This window comes from Myotis nattereri (genome assembly GCF_964212035.1).
Source record: "Myotis nattereri genome assembly, chromosome: 10".
Taxonomy (NCBI): Eukaryota; Metazoa; Chordata; class Mammalia; order Chiroptera; family Vespertilionidae; genus Myotis; species Myotis nattereri.
The window spans coordinates 68,277,761-68,303,027 of record NC_138085.1 but is presented as its reverse complement, the minus strand read 5'-3'; the positions used below and the strand labels follow the sequence as shown (position 1 = coordinate 68,303,027).

Sequence of the window (25,267 nt, the reverse complement as noted above, 5' to 3'; positions counted from 1 at the left end):
TTACCTTCTCAGCCTCACCTTGTCTCTCCTCACCTTTTACGCTCCAGCCATGTAAAACTGCTTGCGCTTGTGCTTGCTCGTGCGACTGTGCGGTTCCCTGGCTGTTGTTTGCTCACTCTGTTGAGAATGTCCTCGCAAATTCCCCTTCCCAGAGCCTGAACTCACTCCACTCATTGCCGGAGCTGCAGCTGGAGGAGAGATGCCGTCTCCTCCCACACACCATTCCTGTGCCACCTCTCACTCTCCAACTGAGCTGTGACCCTCCTCCTGCTTCCAGAATACCTTGAGCAAATTCTATTGCAGAACGGACACCCTTTTGGGGGGAATAATTTAATCACGTGTGCTGCCGGCAGCCGCCTTCTCCAAGGTAGTGAGCGCCATGTGACTCAGAACTTTCTCTCTCCACCGGTTTGGCCTGTCATAGGTGCTCGGTAAATATTGTTTAACTGTCACTCATTGGGATCTCAAGCCACTGACTTCACACAGCTCTCAAACCTCATTTCTAGGCAGCCAGATGAATTCACTGAGCCCGTGTCGATGTTTCATTGTGGCACACAAAACGCCACCCTTAGTAAAGAAATCGTTTTCGTCATTTTAGGGAACTCAGCAGGTGTCCTTTTGTCTGTGTGTGCATGCCTTCAAAAATATTAACTGAGCACCTATCATGTGCAACTCACTATACTGGTGTTCTGTAGGATGTAAGGGATGAATCAGCCTTGATACCAACCGTTGGCCACGCTGTTTCTTCTACTAGGACCCTGACTGCCTCCCCCCACCGCCACCCCCTCTTATCATCACCTCTGTATCTTCAGATAGAGCTCCCTCCCAACCATTTCCCTACCCACCCTGCACGAAGGCCCACTGTCTTGTGCTTTCATAGCGCTCTGTACTGTTTGTGCTTGGCACTTACCACGGCCTATCTGCTTATCTGATTAACTTCCCTGACTTGACTATAAGCTTCATGAAGTCAGGAGTTGGGCCGCCTGACTCATGGTTTTTTCCCCCAGTGCCTAGGCCCCTAGAAGTCAACTAGAAAATATTTTGGGGTTGAATGAATGCAGCCTGATGGGGGAGCCCTGTAAATAACACCGGTTGGAAAGTCCAAAGTTCCATTGGACATTGACCTAAAACTGATCAATGTGAACTGGCAGATTTCTAAAGTCAGTTCTTCTGGTCTAAATTATGACTGTCTAGGTTGATTAAATATACTAACTCGTTGCTTTACTTTATGTTGCAGTATCTTTTAACAAGCGAAACCCAGCTCGTTTAGGTTTTTATCTGTTTATATACGCAGTGAAATGGAAAACAGTATTCAAATAAGTCAAGATACATAAACTTTGTGTTCAATTAACTGAGCGGAGCAGGTGAAAACAGGATCTGTTTTCTGAGGGGTTTGGCGAATTGCTCAGATGTTTAACTTTGTGTACGCGGCCTCAGAGTGTGCTCCTGGAAGCCGCTGTTACAGGGGGAAGGCGTAAAGCGCATGAGCATTTCAGGTGTCAGCCAGGGGCTCTGCTGCATGGGGCCGGCATTCATAACATCTCTTAGGAGGAGTAAAGGTGAGAGGTAGCATTGGGCCAGGTCGAACATCGCATGAGGCTTTCTTTTGGGCTGTGCACTTGCATAATGTTGAATCAAACACACTCACCCGTAGATTCCTTGGCTGTGGGACACCAACAGGATTTTCAAAGGCAGGGCGAAACCAGTGAGGAGCCATCGAACCAGTTTGTTGTATGTGAGTGATTCATGGGACCCAGTGAATACTTACGGGGTCTTTACACAACCTGACTGCTGGTTGTTAAATGATGGATGTCTTGGCTGCCAGGAAATGATTTTCAGACATTTACGTGGATTTAAAGCCATTTCTTAAAAATGAATTTAAAGGAGCGTATGGTTTTCAAAGTGCCAGTGATGGTGATTTTCCTTAAATTAGGACTGAGAGGAAGAGTGTGGGTTATATAAGACCTCGTTATGTCAATAAGTTAGGGAGGCGAAAACTAAAGCATCAAAGGTGCGTAGGATGCTTGCAGCACAGTTCTGGGATGTTCCTTAAAGCTAGAATTGGAATTTGGAAACTTCGCTTTGCATTTTCATGGCTTTCATACAAACCAAATGCACAGCCCTACCTTGAGGGGCAAGCAGGGCCCAACTGCTCGCTGGGGGTCCTGGTTCTCAGCCAGTGCCACCAGCCTCGGCACAGCTGGTCAAGCAAAGGAGTGAGGCCCCGTCTGACTTGCTCTGTGCTCCCTTTTCCAGATGTGAATGAATGTGAACTGCTCAGTGGCGTGTGTGGCGAAGCCTTTTGTGAAAACGTGGAAGGCTCCTTCCTGTGTGTGTGCGCGGACGAAACCCAGGAGTACAGCCCCATGACCGGGCAGTGCCGCTCCCGGGCCCCCGGGGGTAAGTCACGGGGCCCCTGTGGAGGGGGGCAGGGCTCCTCTCCGGGATCGGTATGTGCATTGGTTTGGGCCAAACACTCTGCAGTGAGGTAAGAAGTAACCAAATGTTCTGGCACATGCTGTCCCTGGAAGCTTCTGTGCTCTTCCCAGCCCGCCTTATTAGTGGATTAAGGTGGTCCCTCCTGTGCTTTCCAGCCCAGAGGTGCCATGACTTAGGGTGCGGGGTCCAAAGTGAGGAGAGCATTTACTGGGAATTGCTTAAAACTCAGAGAGCCATCGCTTGGGGTCTCACAAGCATCATCTCATTGTGTTGCATAACCCTTCTCTCCTGGTCTTCGGAGACGTGTATCTTGACATTTCTCTAAATGAGGAGCAGCATATAAGCCTCTCAGGATCTACAAAGATTTCCACTTGGAATTCTTGAGGCGTTTTCCCAGAATTTGGCCTAGAGAGCGGCTGTGTTTGCATTCATATAAAATTTCATCTGGGCTGTCGTGAACGGCGCGCATTGCAGTGGGGAAATGACGCTTTTCCAGATAAATTCATCAACTTCCAGATTGGCCCTTGTAGTTTGTGCCGTGTCGCCATAGCTTGGTTGTGTTTTAAGAAAAGCAAAAGACTGAGTGGTCCTCTGAGAGCCGGCTCAAGTGACACACAGACCATTGTGCTTTCTTGCTCAATCTCAGTTGATTTTTATCCACGTTTCTGAGAAAGCTTTCACTGTTCCATCGTAGGGTGCACGTGTTCTGGGTAAAATAATTGTCTTTGCAAGTAATAAGGAGGAAAATCTAAAAGTACATGTTTTCATCCACACACACTTGATTTCTCAGGGATTAACTACAGGAAGTGGGGAGTGCAGATTTAAATGAGCAGACAGTAATACACGGGCATTGCGAAGGGGAACAGTGTTTCTGGAGGGAGGGGCTGCTCTCCATTCAGGGACTGAAACACATCATCTTTTTTTTTTTAAATTAAATCTTTATTGTTCAGATTATTACATTTGTTCCTCTTTTTTCCCCCCCATAACTCCCCTCCTCCCAGTTCCCACCCCACCCTCCGCCCTCACTCCCCACCCACTGTCCTCATCCATAGGTGCACGATATTTGTCCAGTCTCTTCCCGCATCTCCCACACCCCTTTCCCCCCCAAGAATAGTCAGTCCATTCCCTTTCTATGTCCCTGATTCTATTATAATCACCAGTTCATTCTGTTCATCGGATGATTTATTCACTTGATTCTTAGATTCACTTGTTGATAGATGCGTATTTGTTGTTCATAATTTGTATCTTTTACCTTTTTCTTCTTTTCCTCTTCTTAAAGGATACCTTTCAGCATTTCATATAATGCTGGTTTGGTGGTGATGAACTCCTTTAGCTTTTCCTTATCTGTGAAGCTCTTTATCTGACCTTCAATTCTGAATGATAGCTTTGCTGGATAAAGTAATCTTGGTTGTAGGTTCTTGATATTCATCACTTTGAATATTGCTTGCCACTCCCTTCTGGCTTGCAAAGTTTCTGTTGAGAAATCAGCTGACAGTCGTATGGGTATTCCCTTGTAGGAAACACATCATCTTAATAGCAAAAAACAAACACAAAGCAAGCATCAAAAACCTGGTTGGCCAATAACGGGATGGATTAAGTAACTGTCTTCTTCTTATTGATCTTTGGTTTTATGGAGTAACACCTCACCCGTTGTATTATTTTGACTGAAATAATTCGCATGTCATAATATTTGTTTGGTCATTAAATGAACTATATGAAGATCAGGTAGTCATGATAAATGCATGTGATACAATGCGAAGGAAAAAAATAAGATATTCCAGTGATCACAGTCTGCGGAGGGAGGGGAGGGGGTAGAATACATAAAATGATTGTTGGAATTAATGGAAAGTTTACTTTTTCCATTTATTTTCCAAACTCTTTGTAAGACTGTAAATTGGAATGGCCGGGGCTCTGGTCTGCTAACAACTTTCCAGCTGTGTGAGCTTGGCTTGTCATTCAACAGCTGTGAGTTCTGATTTTCTCACCAGTGAAATAGGAAGGTTCTATTTACCTCAGAGGGTTTGGGTAATTTTTTTTAAAAAAAAGTATATATGTAGTAGCCCTTCATCAATGGCAAAGGACTATATAAAGTCAAGTCATCAAGTAGTGAGCTATAATGCAAACCCTTAAGGGATGTCTGTTTCTCATCCTTTGATGAGCTCTTCTGAAATGGTGCACCTTTTAACTGCAAATATTTTTTCTTGCTAGAATGTTTTAGTGATGTCAAGAAATGGTTCATTCAGTTCACGTAGCTTCAATTAGATTATCTGTCTGGGATCCTAAAGCTTGCTCCTGTTTTTTTAGAGTTGTAACAATGGGATCATTGTCCATCAGAACCATTTTTGGTGAACCGGACTAGTTCACTGACAACTACTTCTTAAAACTTTACATGATTATTTTTGTAAGCCTTGTTCCTCACCTGCTGTTTTTTGTTTTTTCTGTAAGCAAGTCCCTTTGCCTTTTCCCTCCCTGAGTCTCCTTTCTCTCTCGTTGATAAATTCCCTTTCTGGAAAGTTTTTCTGCTTTTTCAAAGAACATTATTTTGAATACGCAGCTTCATAAAGCTTGTCTGCCAATGAATACATACTTTTACCTTAACATTATATCTAACGCTTTTATTTATGGGTTTCTTGTATATTTTCCCCATAGTTCTCTGGCTTCTGCTAAATCCTCTACATACCCAGTTGTTTCATTGGTTTATATCAATATAATCTAACTAAACAGTAACTGGTGAGTCTTACTAATTCCTATAGTTCCTGGTATCTCTGACTTCTATCAGACCTCAATTTGTATAGATCTTGGAAAACTTGATTATATGGACTTTTTAAGTGTCCCAAGAGACAGGTCAGCTATAAACTCTAGTGGGAACCTTCTCCCTGACTTCAGAGCCAATAATTGATCTGTTGTTTGAAAAAGTTGATTAAAAATGAAAATCATAAAAAGGAGAAGACATATTTTAAATATTTAAAATTCAACTTAAAGCACATAAATGTAGATTCATTCACCAATCTTTGAGGAAGGGCCAAGGTCTGGCTTTGAGTAGAAGTTTACTGTTAAGAGTTCTGCCTGACTTGTCTTGCATGAGCCATATCTATGCTGCATTATCTCCACTGCCAACATTAAAGGGAGTGAGAATGCAAAGGCCTTTGCAGAAGTAAATGAGTGGAACATTCCTCTGGATTGTTGCGGTTTTTCTCAGTTTTGTTTGCAGTTGTCTTATCCATACCCATTTGATAGCATTCTTTTAACTGAACAAACTGTAGTCTTTCTAAAACTTTAACGTGTTCTAGAAACAGCTCTTCTACTCACATTGGTATTTTATTGGTTTATATACTATTAGATTATGGAACTACAGTAATCAACGCACTGGCACACAATGTTTGAGAATAAATGTAGCTGAGACTTGGTCAACATACTGGTCAACATGTAAGAACAGAAGTTATGTAGACCCACCCCCCCCCCCCCCAAGAACTGCCGACTGGCCGTGAGCATTCTACCCGCTGTGAGCATTAGCCAGGATGTTTCTCAGGGCACCAGAGAACATTGGCTAACCCAACAAGTGGGTTAAATGGAGGCCAGTTAAGAGTTGTATTCCACTGTAGCCAGAGAGTCTGCTGTTACATAAAACGAACCATCTTATGCCAGGCCTAAGTTTTTAAATAAGGATTTAAATGAACTTTATTCTATCCATGATAGGCTAACAGACCTCATCCTTCGTGAAAAGTGTTTAAGAAAGGGAAGATAAAGTTGCCATTTAACATTCCAAGGATGAGCAGTCGCATAATAATCTCAAGTGGTTTCACACTGTGGGCAGAACTGGACCTAACGGGTGGGTGTCAGGAAGGCAGATTTCAGGTCAGGATGCAGAAGAACTTTCCAGTACATAGATAGCTGTCAAAATACCTGTCTCATGAAATCCTGGGTGTTGCCCGAGAGCAGTAATTTTTTGACTGGTGTGCCACAAGAATTGTTAAAACACACAGTACCTGACTTAGTCAGGGGCACTGGCCTCTTTTCCCTTAGATTGTCAACTAAAAACAATGACAACCTTTGTTTTTTGTAAGATCAGCAAAACATAGAATTTATTTTTCCACGTGCCTCAGAATTTTAGTAATTGGTTTGGATGTGCCATGAGATGGAAGAGGTTGAAAATCGCTGCCCTAGGGCAGGTGGGACACCCACTGGCAGACAGGCACCCACTTCCAGCAGGACTTTGTCCCAGGCGGATCTTCAAGGTGCTTTTGAACTTTAATGTCCTAGGATTTTTATTCCTAAACGACTTCTTGGCTTTTCCCTACCCTTTTTGTTAGGTCTGGTCTAATGTTTTTCACTGCCTGGGCCTTTGGCCACTAATTTCCATAGCTGTGCATTGCCTAAAAGCACCCGAAACAGAAACAACTAAGAAATGTCCATACCAGACCACTCATCACATGGAAGAGGGTATGGATATGAAATATAACCTGATGCTTTTATTTCCTCAGTGCCTGTGATAATTGCTCCATAAAAACTTTATGTCCTCGGGCACTCTCAAGGAAGCAGTAAACATTTAGTCTGGGCAACTGCCGCCTTCAGGCCTCACCCACAAAATGCTATTCTCTGCCTTGATTAGCGCACAGAGGAGATGCTGTGGTAGGGACTGGATTTTATTTTTAAAACAGAAGGTATAATGAAAAGAATGCAATAAAAGATAGGTATTATAATCGATGTAGGTGTTTACTTTAAGAAAACCAAATAAACAAGATCAGAAATTATAAAACACATAAATTGGAGTGATTATTTACATTATAAAATAATTATTCTTCCTCACTGTTAAGAAATGCAAATAGCCCTGGTCGGTGTGGCTCAGTTGGTTGAGCATCATCCCATGCAAGGAGAGGTCGCAGGTTCGATTCCTGGTTGGGGCACATGCAGGATTGTGGGCTCAATCCCTAGTAGGAGATGTACAGGAGGCAACCCATGGATGTTTCTCTCTCCCCCTTTCCCTTCCTCTCTCTAGAAATCAATAAAAACATATTTTAAAAACAGAAATGAAAATAAACAAGATCAGAAATTATAAAACAGAAACTGGAATGAATATTTGCCTTATGAAATAATTGTTCTTCACAAAATGCATTAAAGGGTTTCCTTAAATATCCGTTTTCTTACTCTATTTGAGAACTTACTCTCACATCACAAGCCAGACCCCAGATTTCTACATCTAGACCCACCTTCATGGTCTCCAGCCCAGCTCCTTTGTTTACACGTCAGAAGGCCAGGCCAGAGGGGAGCTCTGGAAGTCATTCTCGGGGTCACCTAGCCAGTGTGGGCAGAATCAGCAGAGGACCCCAACTCCAACCTCTTTCCACTTCCATCTATTTCTAAGATAGAGGACACCATGCCACCAGATTCTCCTAAAAACTGGCTTCCTTTTCACTTCATTTCTTTGCTTTATTCTGATTATTAAAACAATGCACATGCTTGTTAGAAAACTGGCAAATGCAAAAAATATATCAAAAAAGGAAATCCCCCCAGAGCCACCATCCAGGGATAACCTGTCCGCATGCTGACCTCCAGGCTTTGAAGCGACATCCATGCTCCACCTGCCTCAGCAGAACTCTCCTCCACTCGATCCCCCACATGCTGAGATCAGCCCTCACATGCTCCACCTGCCTGATACTCCTTTCTCGCAGTCATCAGTGAGCCACCCATCTTATCGCAGGCTCCATCTTCAGAAACGATGACAGTGGATTCCCATTTCCTTCCCCTGCTTTCCCCCTTGACTGATTTCAGGACATTACTCCTCCCTTATCCTCCCACCCCTCGGACTGTTCTTTTTCTGTCTTATTCTCAGACTCCTTTTCTGTTGCCCATTCCTTAAACAATAGTGCCCCAGGGAGCTGCATGTTCAGCCCTCTCTTTTACTCTAGTTCTTCTCCTGGGAGATTTTCTTCTCCGATGTGGACTGCCAAGCAAACACCTTCTGCCTCCACCTCTATTTCCAGCTGCCAGTCATTGGACCTTTCTCTGGGGTGTCTTGTAAGCGTCTCTGCCTGAAATTATCCAAAACCAAATTAATTACTGTTCCTTCTCCAGTAACTCTCTCTATGTTCACTCATTAATTGCTAACCATCAAAACTGGAAATCCTGCCCCAGCCTGCTTGGTTCAGTGGTTGGCGTGTAGGTCCTCGGACTGAAGGGTCACAGGTTCAATTCTGGTCAAAGGCATGCACCTCTGTTGTAGGCTCAATCCCTGGCCCCGGTTGGGGCATGTGTGGGAAGCAACCAATCAGTGTGTCTCTTTCACATCAAAGTTTCTCTCTGTCTCTCCCCCCTCCCTTTCACTCTTCCACTCTCTGTTAAAATATCAATGGATTAACATAAAAACAAGCAACAACAAAAATACTGGAAATCCTGAAGTCAGATTTGATTTTTCTCCCCTTCCATCCAAGCCATCCTAACATCCTGCCACTTCTACCTCAATAGTACCCTTCCGATCTCTCCCTGCTCCTCCGTTACCATTGTCCCCGCCAGTCCTTCAGCCTCTCCTCCCTGACCACAGCAGGCGCCAGCTGACTTCTCATCTTGCCCCTCCCATCCCCCACACCGCTGCCACTGTTGACATTTTCGAAGCATACATCTGGTTTTCAATCCTTCTTTACACTTTCAACTGCTTCCTGCTGCTTACAGCGTGAGGGCCAAATCTATTAGCAGGCAGCATGGCCACTTTCCTCTGTCTTATTTCTCTTTGCATCCCCTGCAACCCATGACCTATGGCGACGCTCTGCAGCTGCCGAATAAAATTGCCTCTCCACGTTGGAGAATGTGTCCCTTGTGTGCCCCAACATCTCGTCCCCTGCTAGTTGCATAAAGTAAAAGTAACTATTCCTTTTATCAAAGGTATAAAGGGGCCACATTTCAGTGAGGAATTTCTATTCACACTTGTTTGTAGGGTGGACAGTTCCTCCAGGTGCTTTGGTTACATTGCACGTGGCACAAAAGAGAAAGGAGCATTTCCCTGCTCCCAGTGGACCCGGGCCAGTCAATCCTGGTTCTGACAGCCGGACCCAAACAGCATTCTGGTTTCTCTCTTCCTATTGAGGCCCACTACAGGTTCTGTGTGTGTACATATTTTTTTAAGGCAGGAAACCACATAATATCATGCAACTGTTATATTTGGCAGAGTAGGATTATTTTTCTAATGCGTTTGGTTAACCTGTGAAATCAATTAACATTAAGAGAGTTTTTTCAAAATAATTTCTGATTGGAAAAAAAAACCTTTGGTAGGAAAAAAAATTAAAGACAGTGAGACCACATTGTTTGGAATGCAAACACTGTAAAATGCCATAAAACTCCAGAGGTCTTAATGGGTACTTGTAGTGGATCTATACCATAAATGTAGGGAAGACTGACGAAAATGTGATCATTTGTTTTTTTGTGTTGTTTTTTTTTTTTTTAAGTTGGGTCAGGTTTCTTCTCACATTCAAAGAGGATAGTGAGAAGAATTTGCTAATTACCAAACCATACTTTTATTTTTGTGAAATTTTTCTGCTTCTTACATATAGTTTCTAAAATGATACCTGAGCTTTTAATAAAGACACGTTGGTATTTGAACTAACTGATCTATCAATAGATCAAAATCACAGACTCAAACTATATAAATAAACCATTTTATCTTAATACTGCAAGAGACACGCACACCTTTGCATTAGAAATGCATTTTGTATCCTAGAATTTGCCATAAAAAAAGGCCTGAAGAGGAATGGTTCATACATTTTTTTAAAAGCCCTAGCCGGTTTGGCTCAATGGATAGAGTGTCGGCCTTCAGACCAAAGGGTCCGGAATTCAATTCTGGTCAAGGGCATATGCCCGGGTTGCAGGCTCAATCCCCAGTGTGGGGTGTGCAGGAGACAGTCGGGCAATGATTCTCTCTCATCATTAATATTTCTATCTCTCCCTCTCCCTTCCTCTCTGAAATCAATAAAAAACATACATTTTTTTATTTATTTTTTATTTTTTTAAAATATATATTTTTATTATTTTTTAAAATATATTTTTGTTGATTTCAGAGAGGAAGGGAGAGGGAGAGAGAGAGAAACATCATTGATGAAAGAGCATCATTGATCGGCTGCCTCCTACATGCCCCCCACTGGGGATTGATGAGCCTTACAACCCTGGCATGTGCCCTGACCGGGAATCCAACTGTGATCTCCTGGTTTATAGGTCGACACTCAACCACTGAGCAACACTAGCTGGGCTGGTTTGTACATTTCTAGATGTTTCCAAACATTGCACATGTCTCTTCCAGCGTGGCTTAGTGCTCACGATCCTCTGTACCGGCCCTTGCGATGCGCACATGTCCATAACACAGGACTTGTGTTGCTGTGACGTCTGCTCATTTCTCCATCTCCACAGGTGCTTCCTGTTCCCACCCACGACGATGTGTCTCCCCCATTTTCTTTCTCCACGGTGCTTTATTCGGCTCTCAGGACTCTCTTTCACCCACACCTGCCCACTTGTCTTACCCTCACATATCCAGTTTTTAGTAGCATCTCCATAATCACAGACTTTCTCTTCTCCCCAGTGCATTCCTATGTTAGGCTTACTTCTCCCTTTCTCTTCTGACCCCTTCACCAGAAAAAAACAACAACGAAACATCCTTCACTGCATCTAGCAAGTATTTATGGTGAGGCCTTTGGAATGTGAGGTCCTGAGGCCTCAGGAGAAACTGCCACTGTCTTCTACCCCAGCACCTAAGTCAGAAACACAGCCATCACCTGTTCACCTGTTAATGCATTCCTGCCCCACCCCCAGGTTCTCACACTCACAGTGTTACTCCTTCTGCAAACTGGGCACCCCTCACCCTGGTCTACCCGCACAGGGTGCAGTTGTATTTTGACTCCTCCTCACCCCTATCAACCTTATTTGCTGGCCAATTTTTTAAAAATGTATTTTTCAAGAACTTGGCTTGACCATCAACTCCTCCAGGGAGCCTTCCATGATTACCTTACTCAGCCCATCCTTCCACAGTGTGGCTTAGGTTCCCAGGTCTTATTCTCCCAGCACTGTCGTGGGCTGATTCCCTACCCAACTGACCTCTTTAAAAATGGGAACTGTGTGGAGAAATCTTTTCACAAAGTATTTTTTTCTCTTGTGCTTTGCTCTCTAACCTTTATTTTGACTTTTTTCATATCTTTTACCAGCTGAAGTTACCACCTTTCTACAGACTTCCTTTTTCTTTGCATCCCTTCATATCCAGTCCGTTCCTATTGGCTATGCTTGTTTTCTGGAACTCACCCATGGCTTCTCCTGAATTCCACTTCTCTCTCTGTCTCTCTCTCTCTCTCTCTCTCTCTCTCTCTCTGTCTCTCTCTCTCTCTCTCTCTCTCTCACACACACACACACACACACACACACACACACGTTTCATTTTCCAAGAAAACTAGGGGGAGAATAAAGGAAGGCATGCATTGCCAAGTTCTCTTTTACTCCTCCTTGGAATATTACTCTAGAATTCCTTTTCTCATAAAAACACGAGTTGATAGAAAACATCAGTGCCTGTGGTGATTTAAAAAATAAAGAAGAGAAGAAAGCTTCCTAAGTCTGTTGAAAGGAGCTTACAGAACACCATTACCCCATCGCAGAGTTGCATGAACTGATGTCTTTTTCAGGACTATGGCAGGCAGGTGCTCTTATCCGGGGACATGGTGTACTCTCACATATTTATTTCTGAGGTTGCTCTTTGGTCATTGTCATGATCATGCCTGCCCCAGTGGCTCTGAGAGGACCAGCTCAGGGAGGCCTTCAGAACACATTGCAAATGGAACGTGAAAGCAAAGATGGGCCCATTTAGATGCTCGAATCCACTTTCACCAAAAAAAGTTCCCAATTTCCTCACCCCAACAGCAAAGCTAAGATTAGATATCCTGGGGGAAAGACTGAAGAAGGAAACAATCCTGTAAGTGAATGACCACACCCTCTTCTGTCTGATGAACCCAGAGGAGCTTCCAGAAGCTTCCAGGAGCTCCATAAGCAGCACCTACAGCTGCAACCCATTCCTTCCTACTCGGAGCTAGGGTACCCGCCCATGCCCTGTGGCATTGCAGCTGAACTCCACACCTGCACGAATTGTCTGCTGCCCCCTCCCTCTTTGTCTCAGAGCGAAAAAAGACAAACCAAACCAAACTCATGCCAGTTGAGAAGCTAAGAAGCTGGGCTTCTCAGAAAAAGTCTAAAGAAACACGAAGCACTGGGACGTTGGACCCACGTTCAGTTTTTCTTTTGGAAGGTGAGGGCGCTCTACCCTGCACCATCTGTCTCATGGAGTTACCCTGTAAAAGTTTCTTCCCCAAAAAGCACGCGTGGAAAAGTTCCAAAAGCTCAGCTTCTTATCGCCAGTCATACCCCCAGGATCAACATACACAAATGATTGTTCATACACAGATGTGAAGCCAACTTCTAGATACAAATTGAGAAATCAGGTCTGAAAAGACTGGAGACGTAATATATTTTGTAGAAGTCCGTGGCATGAGATATGTAATATGGCTAATTTTATTCATCATGTATTTAAGAAAAAAAAATCCTTTTAATGCTTGGCACTTCCTATAACCATTGATCTTTTAAAATCATTTTCCAATAGAAACATTTCTAAACTCTCTTTATTTACTGATCAGTGGTCCCCCACAGTGGAAAAATGCTCTAGGAAGGTCATTATGTAAAGGTTAGGAAGATAGGGGAATTGTAGTTTTTCACAGAACGACCTTTGTGGACCAGTTTTTGAAAAAGAATTTGCTCCGCTTTCCAAACACAGATGAGGGCCTGACCAGCCCTCGAGTTCAGCTGTGTAAACATCGAGCTTCCAGACTGCTTGGAAAGAAAAATCAGAGCAAAACTTGAAACAACCAGTATAAAACCAGAATAATACAGTGATATTATTGATTGTTTCCCCATGCACTAACCTGTGAATTTCCGTCCAACAAGAAAGGAAGAAGAGCAAAGATCATTTGATTTCTTCATTCCTATGCTGTGGGTCTAACGAATATTGTAGAAAGCAGTGTTTACTATAGATAAAATTATTGACCTGCTTTGACTCAGAAGCCTGTGGTTTCTGATCATCTCTGAATCTAGCAGTCTCCACTGTCAACTGCATAGTATTTCATCTATATATATAAAAGCCTAAGCGACTTTTACTACTGGTTGACCAAACGACCGGTCCACCGGTTGCTGTGATGCGCACTGACCACTAGGGGGCAGACACCCAACACAGGAGCTGCCCCCTGGTGGTCAGTGCGCTCCCACAACCAACCTCCTGTGGCCAGCCAACCTCCCGCGGTCCCTCCCCCTGCACTGGGCGAGACGGCCCCATCACCGGCCATGCCAAGAGACCCCACCCACGCACGAATTCATGCACCGGGCCTCTAGTTTTGTAATAAACACCATGACATACCTACAACTTTGTACACGAGTGGGAAAAAACAGTCCTTGAGCCCTCTTTTAGCACAAACTGTAAACTTGACTGGCAAAACTACTTGTGTTGCTGACTTGATTGCTACTTCTAAATACATTCATTAATAGCTAGCTGCATTTTTTGGCCAACTGTATAAAATAATTGAGCTGAGTTGTTAATAGTAATAGGGTGTCAGTTTATTCACAGGTGTTGGGGGAAAGCTTATGAAATGTTCCCCAGAGTTCAGGATTGATTTAATAATCATTTAAAATACCTACCCTTAGTTGTCCCCAGCGACTCCGTGTGTGAGAGCTCGGCCCTCCTGAGGAGAGTGAATTGGCGGTGGCCCGTGCATTGGCGCGGGCCAGGCTCATTGCTGTCCTCTGCGCACGTGGAAAGCTAGATGAGATGAGGGATGTGGCAGGTTTGATCCAACTTCACACAGGAGGAAATGATTCAAAACCACTTCACAGGCTGCTTCTGAGGAATCAGCATTTCAGCTTTTTTCCTGGACACTTAGTCTACGTTTGAATTTGTCATCAGCTATTAACACTAACTTAGAGTCCAAGCTGAAATCTGTCAAAGACAGAACGATTGGAGAATGAGCCAGACTGAAGCGTGCGAGGGATCTTTTCCATCCCCGTGGATGCTCTGTGTGGGAGGGCAATGGGTATGGTCATGGCTTGTTTGCTGCTTTGCTTGTTTTTAATGCCAGAAGAGGAAAGAAAAGGGCAGCATCTTTTCTGAGAATTTTATTAACTTATGTTTTAAAAACACCTTTGCTATTTGGTATATTAATCAAGTTCCAGGGTCAGCCTGATGCTGCCAAAAGAAATATACATGAAGCTATTGTGAAAATAATTCCTTACATTTCCCTAATATAATTATCTAATAACTTAAAAAAAAGGGTAAATGTTGACATTAAAATCTTATCCTCCTTGCCCAGCTGGTGTGGCTCAGTGGTTGAGCATCTGCCTATGAACCAGGAGGTCACGGTTCAATTCCTGGTCAGGGCACATGCCCAGGTTGCAGGCTCAACCCCCAGTAGGGGGCGCGCAGGAGGCAGCCAATTAGTGATTCTCTCTCATCATTGATGTTTCTATCTCTCTCTCCCTCTCCCTTCCTCTCTGATATAAATAAAAATATATATTTATTAAAAAAAGAAGTCTTATCCTCCCTGGCAAATGTTTTCCCTTTGTCCCTACAGTTTGGGTCCAAGAATCTGGAAACAGCAGCATTCTCATGAAAAAAAAAAAAAATCATTAGAATTACCTAAGTAGTTGTGATGGTGTTAGTCAATTTCTTATCTGATATATTATAAAATAAAAGTGGAACAAATTTTAATTGGACCATAGACAGTAATTTGAACTTCATGGCATTTGGTAGGGAAAAGATTAGATTACTTGCCAAGTCCAGTCACAAAATATTGATCATTTCTTAAGAGCACAAACTTGTTCATAGACTTCAAATCCGATGGGATGAAATCATGTCTGGTATTATCTAAAAACAGGCGGGTTATGTTCTCATCGTGTGTGTCCTATCACATCACTTTGTCTTTATCACAGAGGGTTAAGCTGAGTCTGTTAGAATGCGTTTTCCTCTAGGACACACTGGACCAGGGAGGGACTAGAGCCAGGGGTGGGCAAACTTTTTGACTCAAGGGCCACAGTGGGTTCTTAAACTGGACTCAGAAGAAGGAGCTGCGGCCGTGTTTCCCGACGTTGCCACGTTAACACTGCTGCTGGTGAAGGGGGGGGGGGGGCGGGAAAGGGGGGGAGGGAGCAAGAGAACCCTCCGCTATTTCGGCTCCGCGGGCCAGATAGAACAGCCGATCCGACCCACGGGCCGTAGTTTGCCCACGGCTGGTAGACCCAGCCTTGAAATTTACCTTGAGGCTTATCTGACATTCACTATTTCATTCAAAGCCTTATATTTGCAGCAATTTGAGTAGATTTTCAGTCATGAAAGGTTATTTTATAGATTCTAGGTTTCTGCAGTTTTTTGTTTTTTTTTTTCTAGTTGCCATCTTCTGCTTTGTTCTCTTCAGAAAAGATCGGGGGCATGGTTGATTCAAATAACTATGGGTTAAATATTATGTGTGGCCCTACATCTCCCGTCAAGTGTTGGGGGAAACTTTCACTGATTTAAGTAGGTGTCATAGTTCAGTAAGGAATGGGCCTGTGTTTGGCAAGAAAGCAAGTATGGAAACTTCACTCACAGCCAAATGTGCAAGAATAGAGTCATTGGTTAATGTAAAAGGAAATGGTTTTGACAGATTTGCACTCTTGGTGGGGTGGGGGGGTGGGGGTTAGAAATCCACCAAAATTTGGGATTCAAGTGCATGTGTGTCTTGCTGTGGGAGAATCTGACCTAAAAGTGGGACGCGGCTTTCTGTCCATTAAACACTGTTATTATCCCATCCGGCCTTTGCTGTCACCGTGGCTTCGGCGCTGTTGTGAGAGCGATAGATCCGATGTGTCCCGTCAGCCCTCCTTTTCCTTTGCGCCCTCTATTTAGACGTGGAAGTAGAGCGAAGCAGGGAAGAGAAGAAAGAATGCTACTACAATCTCAACGACGCCAGTCTCTGCGACAATGTGCTGGCCCCCAACGTCACCAAGCAAGAGTGCTGCTGCACCTCCGGGGCCGGGTGGGGCGACAACTGTGAGATCTTCCCCTGCCCGGTCTTGGGGACTGGTAAGCATTGGCTAAGAGGAGGTGTCGCCCTTGCGTTTGGTCATGTGGTAGCGGGGTGTTCTCATTCTGGTTTGAATGAGACGCTGGCATTCACTGGGCGCTGCCCGACTGGAATTCAAGTGAGGCTACCTTAGAGTGCGTTCCATTCAGAGCTGGAAAAATCACCTCAGTATTACATTCCTAAAGTTCTTTCCATCATCGAATTTACGGTTACAGGGAGGTTCAGTATTGTATTTGGCAGGAAAAGAATTCCATGTTACCCCATTTTTTAAAATGGAAACCAATCTTTTTTTATATAGAACAACGACATAGCATGACCCATACCTAGCGATTGCATGTTTAAGCTAAGATTTCGCTTGATGGATTCCTGTTAAAACGTTAAAATACTAGAGACCACAGTGATGGAGAAGTAAGTCATAACCCCGAGCAACAACATGAGTAGGTAAAATATGGGCGAGCTAGGAAGGTTTTATAAAAATAATTATAGGTAAGCCTCTGAAGTCATTGGTTTTATTTGCACCTAATGCATAATTTTTGAGATTGTACTGAATTTACTTGTCTGAAGTAGATGCCAAAGTTTGCTTTAAAGTTACTGAGTCCTGGGGTAGGATGGGGGTTGGGGGAGGGGGCTAAAAGGTCGGAAAGTGGGGGATAGCTGTAATATTGTCAACAATAAAAAAATCATAATAAGATAAAATACAAATTTATGGAAGATGTTGATGTTTTTCTCTTTCAACTTTTTTCTTTGTCTCTCCTGAAATCAGCCGAATTCACTGAAATGTGTCCTAGAGGGAAAGGTTTTGTCCCCACTGGAGAATCCTCTTATGAAGCTGGTGACAAGGACTATAAAGGTCAGAATCGAGCAGAACTGAATATACAATGTGTGTGCATATCGGACACTCAAATAAAAGCATGGCTGGGTTAGACAGAATTAGAGTTCTTTTGAGCCAGGGAAACTGATTATCCGGCCACTAGAAGGAACCCCTGTGGAGTCTGGGCAGGGCCGTGCGTGGCCTGGGAGTTAGAACTTCAGGCCCTTAACCTTCTGAGTTCCCAGCTCTGGGACAGGAATGATATCTCAAAAGTTGTTGCCCAACTGGTGTGTCTCAGTGGTTGAGTGTCAGCCTCTGAACCAGGAGGTCATGGTTTGATTCCTGGTCAGAGCACATGCCTGGGTTTCAGGCTCGGTTTCCGGGTGGGGGCATGCAGGAGGCAGCCGATCAATGATTCTCTCTCATCATTGATGTTTCTATCTCTCTCCCTCTCGCTTCCTCTCTGAAATCAATAAAAAATATATTTTAAAAAAAGTATCATGAGGACTAAATGAGATAATATATGTCAAGGTGTGCCTAATGCAGAATTCTGTACTTAATAAATTTATTCTTTTATTCCAGAAGCATATTAGAAACCTCGTGTTAAGACTATAAATTTGTCATCACGTTGGTCTTTAATGATCATCAGTAAAGCTAGCATTCTTGCTTTTTTAGAACTCATCCTACTATTGTTAGGACCTTTTACTTATGGCCACAGATTCGTAATAAGGAATGGAAAAGAAGAAAGCAAAAGTAGATGTGTTTTATATATTCAGTGCTATTAATCTATAATTCTAAATTAAATGTGCAGCCTTTTTATTTGGGTGAAATTTAAACCACATGTATGAGTACTTCCTCATTAACCACTCACTTTTGACATTTCCATGATAGAGATATTAAGTCCTTTTATAGACAAAGTGACTTTTTTTCTGTAAAATTTAATATTGAAAACTGCTACATGGATGGAAAACATTTTTTATTCATCTTTTTGGAAAAATCGTGTTTTAATAATTTGGTATAATTCAGTAGCTGGGTAAGAAATTCCATATGTGTTTTTTAAATACATCTATGATTTAGTCCAATTAAATAACAAGACTCAGTTGGTGATATGTGTTTAATGGTTTTTCAAGGTCACAAATATTATATGTTTTTGCCCGGATGTAGTTAAATCTCACTTTATATTGTGAGATGAAGCCCTGAGTTCACCACAAAGTCATCCCCTCTTTTATAGAAAAATAAATTCCTCCTCTCCCTATCTTTAGCAGCACTGGAAATGATTGGAAGAATATTAGGTTCAGATCTAAACAGCCATATATTTTGGACTTGGTTTTGCCATTTTCCAGCTGTTTAACTTGGACCAATTCATCTCCAGTTTTTTGTTGTTCTTTTTTAGAGAGTGTGGAAGAAAGGGAGGGATGGAGATGGAGAGAAAAAGAAAGAGAGAGAAACATGCATGTGAGAGAGGCACATCCACTGGTTGCCTCCAACACTTGCCCTGACCGGGTCAGGTCAGGGATAGAACCTGCAACCCAGGTGCATGCCCTTGACCGGGAATCGAACCTGAGACCCCTTGATGTATGGACCAGTGCTCTACCACTGAGCCACACTATCCAGGGCTGGAATCTCCACTTTTTAAAATGAGGACTAGGGGATATTAGCTCTAAAGTGTAAGAACTGATGGTAATAATAATAGCTCTAAAGTGTAAGAACTGATGGTAATAATAATAATAATAATAATAATAGAAGTAATAAGTAACACTTTTTGCGAGTACTAGTATACTGAATTCTCCATGTGGATTCTCTGTCACTTAATCCTTCCAGTCCTATCAAATAGATGTTTCTATTATCTCTAATTTACCACTGAGTATCCCGAGCACTCTAAATTCTGTGGGGGAATGGGTCTGCCAACACCCTTAGCAGCTTGTGCCTTTATTAGCTTATCATCCCCAAGAAAGAAGACTTTTATAAAATTCCATCAAACTCTTTTCAGGAGTTTTCATCATCTCAGCTAATTAAGGGGCCACAATATGTATTTATAGGAAGGCACATGTCTTCAAAGGCATGTCCTTTAGAGAATATTGCTGGTGCCACTGTAGAATTTCATAGACTGTTCCATCAAATACACGGGAGCAGCCCAGAAACCATCTTCACAGTTAGACCTTCCCTATTGATATTTCAGACCTTGTTCTTTAAATATCACAGACAACCCTGATTATGTTTCCCCCTCTGTGAATTAGCCCCAACTTCAAGAATTTTGTGTTGCTGTGTCTTTAAGAACCCGTGGCATATAAATGTAAAAATATCTAGCGTGAAGCTCAGGATTAAATGCTTCTTCTTGACTGAAAGACCAGAGGCAACTCCTCTGTTTGTTGCTTCATTTCTCACCCCTGCCCCCCCCCCCCAATAGATGCGGACGAATGCCTGCTTTTTGGACAAGAAATCTGCAAAAATGGCTTCTGCTTGAACACTCAGCCTGGGTATGAATGCTACTGTAAGCAAGGGACATACTACGATCCTGTCAAATTGCAGTGCTTTGGTGAGTTTTAAGAGAATAGAGGGTGCTGTGAACATATACAGATGGAAAAAAAAATAAGTCATGCTGGGGCGTACAAAACCAATTTCTTTGCATCCAAATCGTGTGTTGCGAAGATGTGTACATGTTTTATGGATCTTTTTCGTGAGCAAGGTTTAAGAAAATAAAAAGCTTCTATATGCTGCTGTTGGACTAGATACCAAACGAAGAGTTAATATTCAGTGTGGAATTATAATTCAGGTCACTGGTTTGAGTGGAGTGTTCTTTTGGTTTGGGGACCCTCCTGCTTCATCACTCATCCCATTTTAAAATGCTGACCCTGACTTTGATGCTTAAGCAGAAAACCATGTACACTAGGCCGGAAAACACAGCAAAAGGAAATAATTGTGCACTATCCTAAAGAGGCATTTTACCTTAAATGTCTAAGCATTTTCTGCTCCTAAATGTTTCCTTTCCTTGTGTAATGTCATCAGCAGCAGGGCAGCATTATTTCCCCAGTCAACACAATTTCACAGTTTTATAGTCAGACTCACTTGGATAGTGATGCGTAGTGAATGAAATTGTGGCAGCCCCTGGAATCTGGACTCAGTTTGGGTAAGTGTATGAAACACAACTGATCACTGGTTTTTCTTTAACAATTTTTTTTTCCTTTCAGATATGGATGAGTGTCAAGACCCCAACAGTTGCATCGATGGCCAGTGCATTAACACAGAAGGCTCTTATAACTGCTTCTGTACACATCCAATGGTCCTGGATGCTTCAGAAAAGAGATGTGTACGACCATCTGAATCACACGGTACGTTTGGATGAGGGATGCAAGTCTGTGTCCGAACAAATGTCATAAGGTTTTCTGACTAAAATGTAAGCTATTAGAAGAGAGAAAAATGGATTCTGTGGGTATTTTTGAAATAATTCAAATGAAATGCTGAGAGGAATCGTAAAATGCATATCATCTGTACGTAGGAGACTTAATACCCTGAACATACAACAGACAACAGTATTGGAGTGGCTGAGCACATGCAGAGCTGTTCATGCCTGAGGGTTGATCACACTTAACCTTCAAAGGGGGCTGAAGAAGATGTAAGTTCAGGGAGAGATAAGTTCGTTTCCCAGTTTGCACTGGAGGACATAGGGGAAGCTGGGCAGAACAGAGGGTGGAGTTCAACAAGGAGGCGGAGAGCCCGTGTGTCCATGGATAGGAATCCCTGTTCCTCCCTGATGAGCTCATGTGCCACTGATAACTGTGTGATTGATCAGTCCATCACCACATCAGGTGTGATGGGTCAGTCCCTCATCACGACAGGAGATTGCTCTGGATAAAATCAATTGAAAGGTCTAAAGCAGCGGTTCTCAACCTGTGGGTCGTGACCCCTTTGGGGGTCAAAAGACCCTTTCACAGGGGTCGCCTAAGACCATCGAAAAACACATATATAATTACATATTGTTTTTGTGATTAATCACTATGCTTTAATTATGTTCAATTTGTAACAATGAAAATATATCCTGCATATCAGATATTTACATTACGATTCAAAACAGTAGCAAAATTACAGTTATGAAGTAGCAACGAAAATAATTTTATGGTTGGGGGTCACCACAACATGAGGAACTGTATTAAAGGGTCGCGGCATCAGGAAGGTTGAGAACCACTGGTCTAAAGGTTAGGGTGGAGGATTCTGGGATGAAGTGTCACTAGTCCAAGGCTTTGGCAGATGAAATGGGTGAGAAAACTTGAATCTAAAAAATATTATGTAGAGAGAAGTACATAATAAATTGGACAGAGAAGTAAACATGACAAAGCAAAGATGGAAGGAAAGAGAAGACCATCGGGGATAGGAAGTACAGGCAAGATAGTGGGGGGTTTCATGTAACGATGGACGCTATACTGGGAAGGACATCATTGGAACAGGAGGGGCAGGTTGCATTCAGCTGATGGGATGACACGCAGGTGGAGACGACAGAGGCCTGATCCATGGAGAGAACAGGCTGGCTTCAGAGTTTTATTTGGAAGTCACTCTAAGCAACGGGCATGGGAACTTTGAGCCTCGCCGGCTTCCACCTCCATGTGTGTGAACCTGGAGCCGTGGTGTGATTGTCACGGACCCACGCCTTCCCTTTCAGAACAAATTGAAGAAACGGATGTCTACCAAGACCTGTGCTGGGAGCATCTGAGCGACGACTACGTGTGCAGCCGGCCCCTCGTTGGCAAGCAGACGACTTACACGGAGTGCTGCTGCCTGTACGGCGAGGCCTGGGGTATGCAGTGTGCCCTCTGCCCCATGAAGGACTCAGGTGAGCCCTTATCTCGGTGTCCTTTCTGCCAGGGGGGGCGGCTGCTGCTGGTGCTCAGCCCAGGCTCGCAAGGTTCGAGACATCTGACTTCATCCGACTTGATTTTATTAAAAGCAATGAGAGTGCCGTTACTACTTTTTCGGAAAGAGGGAGCAAAGAACGTGTGTTTTAAAACTGCTTTGCTCATCATTTCTGTCACTGAGCCGTTTAACTATGCTGCTCCCGCATATCCTGATCGTTAAGAAAGGGGCACCTTGTCTGTGTGTTGCTGTGAGCCCTGGCTGAATCCCAGCCTGGCAGGCACAGGACCTTCCACTTTCCTTAGGAGCCCAGCGCTGCTTTGGGGAATGATCGTTACTGATGGAGACAGTGCTGGGAGGGTGAAGGGGTGGAGGGGTGGAGGGGTGAATTGCAGCCCTTGTCATCGGCTTTGAGCATCAAGTGCAGCGTACAGTGACGCTTTGGCTTGGAGCAGGCTTGCACACTTCTGGTCCAATAGGTCACGGGCTCTAATTCTTGCTAAGGCAGCAGCTACATCTGAGAATGCTGGGAGTTGGAGGCGGTGGAGTGGCTCCCGAAATAGTGTCCTCTGAAAGTAGGTGGCCTCTTGCGGATTGAGACCACCTGCAGGGGAAGTGAGTGCAGGGGGATGGATTGTGTCAGGGTGGCTTGACGTGAGAATTTCATGGATCAGTTGGTACATTTCTGGGCTGCTTAGGATTTTATTTCAGTCCTCAGCGAACGTCTTGGAGGCCAGACCTGGCATTAGGAGAAGGTTCCAGACCACGGAGGGTGGGTGGTATTGCAGGTGCAGCAGTGGCCAGTTTGTTGACGTGGTCGTGAACTGACGGCAGGGCATCTGCGACGTCTGGGGGGAGGGGCTGAACTGCTGTGGGAGGGCCCTCCCATTTGAGCCCTTTATCATGATCTCACACCCCCGGCCTCTGGGAGAAAAAAGCTGTTTGGGGGAAAAATAAGTCAGGAAGAACAAACCCTTGTATCCATATCAAACACGAGAGGGCCTGGTTATTGCTTGGTCTTTCTGGGAATTTTCAGTGACGTGCTAGAAGAAAATCATAGGAATGTCAGAGCTTTGAAGGCTTTGGTGGAGTTTATGGGGTTTTCTGTCGGTTGGTTTTTCTGGGTCTCCTCCATAGTAAAAAATGTTGACAGCTGGCATGTATGAGGCACAGTGCCAGGTGCTGTTCAAGATGCTTTCCAGGTTTTAAGATGTTTAATTTTCCAAGTGGTCCTCTGAGGCAGGGGCATAATTGCCTTCTCCAGAAGAGGAACTGAGGTACATGGTCCATACCAGCCAGTGGCAGATTCCAGTCCAGGCAGCCTGGCCCAACATCCACGCATCTTCTCCACTTCGGTGCTACTCCAGCCTTTTACCCCGAAGTCTCAAAGCACATCTTAGATAAATGGTATCCCTTGGAATATAGAAGTAGCCGAGTGAAAAATTAAAGCTGAGATTTAATTTTTTTCTCATGCATTGTATGCTTAGAGAAGAGAAAAACTACATCTCTAGAGCTAGGCAAAATTAGAGGTGGTGCCTCATCAACTCTGCGTCAGAGTTTAGCACACTAGTGGGCTTAATAGATAATATATATTTGATGGATTAATAGATTAAAGCAAGTCAATAATTACTTTTTTTTAATCCTCATCCAAAGAAATGTTTTTATTGATTTTTAAAGAGAGAGGAAGGGAGAGAGAGATTGAGAGAAACATTGATGTAAGAGAAACATTGATCAGTTGCCCCTCATACACACCCCAACCAGGGATCAAACCGGCCACTTGGGTATGTGCTCTGACTGGGAATTGAACCTGCAACCTTTTGGTGTATGGGGCAATGCTCCAACCAAGCCACCCAGCCAGGGCAAGTCAATAATTATCTAAAATGAGTTTTTAAAGTTTTTATTGATACTCTTGAAAGTATAAAATGAAAATTTTCTGCAAGATATGTAGGGTGCCATTATCTCATGGAAATAAAGCCCTATTGGCCTATAAATGAAAGAAAATTTGACACATTTAAACACGAATCTAAAGTACCCAGAGATCCCAGTGTCTGTGGTTCTTGTTAAAATAATTACTTATTTTAAGTAAATTATTAAAATAATTAGATTTAGTGTAAGTAAATGGAACATAATCACCTGAGAAAGTCTTGATCGCAAACTTTGAAGTTAAATTTTCTCTATGGGACACTTAGGAAGCTGGCAGAGTGCCACCTATGGTAGTTTAATGTACTGCATCACAGGTGTTTTAACCTTAAGTATTCTTGATGGAAGTCAGGCATAGAAAGGTGAGAATGGTTTTAAAAAAATCTCCAAGGAAACTGAAGTGCCACAGAAGAAATTGCACATGTTTGAAGACTTGTAAAACACCAGTGTTGATCAGGATGCAGAGGCGTGGGTCCTTTCTTTTGCCGAGAGAGCAGTTTGAAGACCTACTAGTATAGATACATTTGACTAAAAAACCCCTCTAGTTCTGGGAATACAGATTGGTCTTGTACTTGGCTGCTAGGAATAAAAATATAACCATTACAGCATAAGAAAAATTTGAAATTAGTTGATAATTTTTGGTGTTTCCATATAGTGGAAATATAGCCATTTTTTTTTAAAGGAGACAAATCTACAGACTGTAATACAGAATTATGTCTAATTCTAGTTTTTAAACAAGGCAAAGAACAACATGTTTATTAAACCATTACATGCAAGGTGCAGTTAAGAGTAAGAACCATGACTGAAATGCAATCTAAATGATCATTTATCTGTTTTCAGTTTTAAATTATTTACATAGTTCTTCCTTCATTTCATTATTTACTGATATGTACTAGGCAACACATTTTGAAACAAATGTACTGTTTGTACTTACATGAAATTTACAATTTAATTCTGTGAAATAACATGCCATACAATTCCTATTGTCACATTTAAATATGGAAGCGATGCCTTTATTTATGTATTGTTAGCTATGACAAAAAAAATTTTGGACACTTCCTAACAGCTAATCTCCCCCCAATTTTTTCATGAGTTCCCATAAAAGTGACAGAACTTGGAGTCTGAGCGATGGAGC

General features: G+C 43.0%; 1 protein-coding gene across 2 annotated transcripts in view; it reads left to right on the top strand.

Moving 5' to 3' along the window:
• Positions 1-25,267, top strand: part of LTBP1 (latent transforming growth factor beta binding protein 1) — a gene marked incomplete at its 5' end in the record, with an annotated part of 337,472 nt that overhangs the window by 289,306 nt on the left and 22,899 nt on the right. For both annotated transcript variants that reach the window (XM_081101363.1, XM_081101362.1), the window contains 6 exons: positions 2,257-2,400; positions 16,379-16,555; positions 17,320-17,406; positions 19,775-19,903; positions 20,556-20,696; positions 22,022-22,192. In XM_081101363.1, the coding sequence (XP_080957489.1) occupies positions 2,257-2,400; positions 16,379-16,555; positions 17,320-17,406; positions 19,775-19,903; positions 20,556-20,696; positions 22,022-22,192 (849 nt within the window). The remainder of the gene's footprint in view (positions 1-2,256; positions 2,401-16,378; positions 16,556-17,319; positions 17,407-19,774; positions 19,904-20,555; positions 20,697-22,021; positions 22,193-25,267) is intronic.